Raw genomic sequence first — 5,000 nt, 5'->3', positions numbered from 1 at the left:
GACAGAACCTTCAACTACAGAACAGAACCTACTACTACAGAACGCATACAAGATAGAACTTTCTCAACTACAGAACACATCAAGGACAGACCGCCTCAACAGAACACATCAAGGACAGAACCTTCAACTACAGAACACATACTGGACAGAACCTTCTCAGCTACAGAACACATACTGGACAAAACCTTCAAGTACAGAACACATACTGGACAGAACCTTCTCAGCTACAGAACACATACTGGACAAAACCTTCAAGTACAGAACACATACTGGACAGAACCTTCAAGTACAGAACACATGAAGGACAGAACCTTCAAGTACAGAACACATTAAGGACAGAACCTACAACTGTGAGAAGCACTGTGAGAATATCCGTTTCTAGTTGACTGTGCCTGCCACTGTGTGAGACAATCCTTTAGATGCTAGACCGCTCCTGGCTAATTTCTTACGCTTCAGGGCATCTCTTCCCTGATTGGTTCGGTTGACTTATAATTCCTGGCAATCAGGCGCCTGAACGCAACGCCTGAACGCAACTCTTTAAAATCATACCCATAAAATCATTAATAAAAAACTCAATTAAAACAACAACTAAGGACGGCCAGGTCAGAGCATGTAATGAGCCCTGAGACAAGACTCTGGCTTCAACGTGGAGGTCGTACCCAGGGGAAAGCAATAAAGAAGGTGCAGGAGGACTAGTAGAGAGGGGGGGGGGGTCACAGTGGAAGTCGTACCCAGGGCAAAGCATTAAAGCTGCAGACTTACGGTGGAGGTTTGGTGGGCCGGCCGTCAAACTTGTCTTTAAGCTGCCTCTCTGCCTTGGTGAGGACGGACTTGACATGTTCCTCCGAGGTCAGATCTGGGTGGGCCTCATGGTACACTCTCATGCTGTCCTGGAACACACACACACACACACACACACACACACACACACACACACACACACACACACACACACACACACACACACACACACACACACACACACACACACACACACACACACACACACACACACACACACACAGTTAGACCATCCCACTTTCTAGCAATCCATCTCACTGTCTAACTCGCTCTCTTTCTTTTGAAAGACTTTCAGACCTTATGTTTTTGGTTTAATTTAATTTCAAATTCTCCATCACACGCATTATCTCTTGCCCAAGCTCCCTCTCTCTCGCCCATGCTCTCTCTTCATGTGATTCCCGCTCTCCCTATCTGAATGTGATGCCCTCTCTCTCTCTATGTGTGTGTGGTGCTCTCTCACCCCGTAGTCCTTCTGTAGCTCAAGAGCCTTGCTGATCCACTTGAGTCTCTTCTTATCCAGCAGTTGAGACCACTGTCTCCTCAGGGCCTCCTTCAGCTCCTTCTGACTCACCTGGAACACACAAATTATATTAAACAGAAATACACACACACACACATTATATATATTATACATTATCAATACACACACACACACACACACACGTGTGTGTGGGAGTGTGCGTACCTCCGGGTGGAGCTTCATGTAGATCTTCTTCTCGTGGTTGTACCACAGCTGCTGGGGGGTCTTGGGTTTCTCCGGGAGGTCTGACTTCTTCTTCTCCTCTATCAGCTCGGGGTGGTCCTCCCTACACACATACACCCCATTAAACATAGGATGGCCCCCTCCCAGATTGGACTGGCCCTGATCAGGCGGCCAATCGAGGTTCCTAATCAAGCAGCCAATCGATTGAGAGTATTAGCCTTCGGTGTGAACCAGACGTACTTGAAGCGCGCCATGTTCTTCTCAAACGACTCCTTCTCTCTCTGGAACTCTGTGATGTACTTTTGCTGTAGAAAGGATAACAACTGAGTTCAGTTTATCCTTCAGATGGGCGGACAGACAGACAGACAGAAAGGAAAGACCATGCACACCGACACACATATAGACTGGCAGACACACAGGACAGAGCATTGAAACCGAAACACAGACAGAAAGACAGGACAGAGCATGCAGACAAACCGACAGGCAGGCAGGAATGCCCGGGCATTGCATGCAGCCAGATGGACGGATAGACAGGACAGACCATGCAAACAGGCAGGGAGACAGACGGACTGAGAGACAGACCTTCTTCTTTTCGGGCAGCTCCTTGTACTTCTTGGACAGGATCTTGGTGAGGTCCAGGTTGCTCATCTCCGGGTGGATCTTGGCGTACTTGGCTCGTTTCTCCATGAAGAAGCGGAAGTACGGCGTCAAGGGCTTCTTGGGGAATTCTGGGTGGGTCTGGGAGGGGGTCAACACAGAATAATAAATGAGCGATGCCATCCCCATCGGCAAAGTGTAGCACCTCTATCTCAAAGTCTGGATTATCTAACCCGCTAAATGGTTGCGTCTTAAACGATGGAGTTAGGTCATCTTCTATCCTTTTCGGTCTTTAGTGTCTGTGCCGTTTGTAACATTTTGTTTTCAACATTCAACCACCATGAACTTCAAGCTGATGATGAGAGCTTGTCCCGTGTGTCCAAGAGGCCGCTGCACCTCTTCCCAATCAGAGTGCTGCTACGCTCCGTAACCTCGTAGCTAATAATGATTCAAGCTCCAGGCGGCGATCTGATCTACAGCGCCCAGATTAGTGTTGCCTCCGGGTGGGCCTAACGGTGGACGGTCGGTCCCCCCAGCACCACGAGGGGTCTCGTCTGGAGGGGAGGAGCACAGTCTGACCTTTAGCTTCTTGCCCTTGTAGGGGTTCTTCACAAACTCCATCGCATCCGCCAGGAGCTCCGTCATGGTACGGTACTTCCGCACCTGCACACAGAAACACCACCTTCATCATCCTCCTCCATCACCATGATTCAAGTCATATCCAACCGAGTGTGCCGGTCTAACACGGTGTGTGAACAACTAGTGCTAGAATATACGCGATACATTCTTCACACTTTTAGATACAAATGCTTCTTTAGACATCGCCTTAGTGGGTGAGATATAGCAGCACAATTATATCATAACAGGCCAACTTTAGATGGAGCATTTTCAACAAGAAAATGCTCCGTCTAAGAAATATACAAAGTACCCTTGGTGTATTAGACAACAGGATCAGGAAGAAGACAGAATAAAGGCGGAGGAGGAGAAAGAAGAGGATGAGTGGAAGAGTATGTGTCTGTGTGTGTTTAAAGAACTCATACCTCTGTGGAGACCTTCAGCCACTTCTGTTTGCACATGTCGCTGGTGTAGCTCCCAAAGCACACCTTCTCCCAGTCAAAGTGGGACTCAGTTGTCTTGTACTTCATGGAGTCTAGGTCAGGGAGGATACCCCTGATCCTCTCCAACAGGGCCACACAGTCCTCCTTGCTCCACCCATCTGACACACAAACACAGGAGGCTATAAAGAAAAAACACCAAGATACTGATATCTTCCCAAATTACTTAAACACTGTGAAATCGGACCATTATTGTAGGAATACCTTCTTGGTTTTTGAGCCGTGAGTTGTGCGAAGCGGTGGAAACTCCGCTGCCGTTCATGCTGACGACCGGTTACAGCACCCTCCGTCCGCTGTCACTATAGGAACATAAACCTGTTATCGTAATTTGCGATATTGAGATTCCATCTGTTGCGTTCCCTCCCTCCGGGCAGCGTTCCAAAACATGCCATGAGACTTTCATTCAAAAGCTGGAATTGGTCCGAGGTATTCACGGCATGCACAGATAATAGACAAGAGCAACGCTGGAATAACGATGTAACGTTTATATTGATAGCTTTTGTTTTAATTAGAATTGGTCAGTCCCGAGTGTGGCTCACGCGTATTTCAGGGATTCGTTCTTGTTGTCTGATAAAAAAAAAAACTGGTTTTAATGCAGCCGTCAAGAAAATGCATCACGAATCTTTATCAGCTGTCACGCCACACAAGCAACAAGAAGTGTTCTCATACAAAGCGGCTCTAGTGTTTCGGAACTGCTTAAATGTGTGGCTGAGCTACCCGCTCAGAGCCGCCGGTGTGCGGGCTGCTCTCCGCCCGCCTGGGCAGCGGGGGGAGGCGCGGCTGCGTAGCCGGCCAAGGCAACGTTTCCCTGGTGTGCACAGTCATCGATGCCCGAAGGTCAAACGAAGGGCTGTTTGTTTAAATGTAACGTCCCTTTCTGTTGTAAATGTCAACTTTAATGCACATTCAAGTTGAAAGGGAATCGTGTATTCTAAGAATGCCAGCTGGTTAAAAGTTTGAGCCGTTTTAATAGGGAACATACAGGCATGTTGTGGCCGGGTTCGACGCCACAGACATCTGCCGAGCAGCCCAGCATTAGCTGCCCCAGTAATGGCGCCCGTACTCCGGCAGTAGTACCGACGCAGCTTCCGTTGGCAAGCTACTCAAGGGCTTCTTCAGCAAGACCCAGACACTTCTCGACAACACGCGAAAAATACGACGTTGTATTGAACGAGACGCCATAAAACACACCTATCCACAAACAGTAGCCAAGCGTCATGCTCTATTTGACACGTGCGAATGCCCAATAATCGCATTATAACAAAACTGATTAAACGCGTAAAATTATTGATGCTTTGCTCAAAGCTGCTCGAATATATATGCACAGGGAATAAAGTAGATAGTGGCCAAAATGACAATGTGAAAATAGTGGGAAATCATTGATTAATCCAACTAGTAAGCCAGCTGGCGCCTTGGCTAACTTGCTGTCGCCCAAAAGCCCTCACTGCAAAGCCGCCATGAATTTTGTGAACACTCGGGGACGGACCCCTAGAAAACCGTCTATATCGGTTTGAAATCACGGCTTAGTACTCACCCTTCGCTTCAAATATGAACAAGAAGTATTTCTGCAAACCTATGGAATTGTTTTTATTATTTAGGGGTTTTAGGGGGGGTATTTGTCAGTCGTAAACCCCGGGGAGCCAGATCGAAACGGATCCGACAAAAGGAGCGTCTAGTTCGGTATGAAACTCCGCCCAACGCCGCAGGGGGAGGAACTCTGAGGGAAAACATGCGAGTGAGAGCACAGAGGCGGAGGTTGAAACGAGAGACAGCGGGACAAGACC

The 5,000-nt window shown here is 48.1% G+C and overlaps 1 protein-coding gene across 2 annotated transcripts in view; it reads right to left on the bottom strand.

Annotated features, from left to right (window-relative positions):
• ubtfl (upstream binding transcription factor, like) overlaps window positions 1-5,000 on the bottom strand; it is a 12,210-nt gene that overhangs the window by 6,508 nt on the left and 702 nt on the right. For both annotated transcript variants that reach the window (XM_060059144.1, XM_060059142.1), the window contains exons 1-9: window positions 4,751-5,000; window positions 3,421-3,515; window positions 3,142-3,317; window positions 2,681-2,764; window positions 2,087-2,242; window positions 1,745-1,809; window positions 1,487-1,607; window positions 1,262-1,372; window positions 763-890 (exon numbers count right to left, since the gene is read on the bottom strand). The exon at window positions 4,751-5,000 is cut by the window's right edge. In XM_060059144.1, the coding sequence (XP_059915127.1) occupies window positions 763-890; window positions 1,262-1,372; window positions 1,487-1,607; window positions 1,745-1,809; window positions 2,087-2,242; window positions 2,681-2,764; window positions 3,142-3,317; window positions 3,421-3,478 (899 nt within the window). In that variant the 5' untranslated portion in view covers window positions 3,479-3,515; window positions 4,751-5,000. The remainder of the gene's footprint in view (window positions 1-762; window positions 891-1,261; window positions 1,373-1,486; window positions 1,608-1,744; window positions 1,810-2,086; window positions 2,243-2,680; window positions 2,765-3,141; window positions 3,318-3,420; window positions 3,516-4,750) is intronic.

This window comes from Gadus macrocephalus, chromosome 8 (genome assembly GCF_031168955.1).
Source record: "Gadus macrocephalus chromosome 8, ASM3116895v1".
Classification (NCBI taxonomy): domain Eukaryota; kingdom Metazoa; phylum Chordata; class Actinopteri; order Gadiformes; family Gadidae; genus Gadus; species Gadus macrocephalus.
This window is presented reverse-complemented; position numbering and strand designations above follow the sequence as displayed.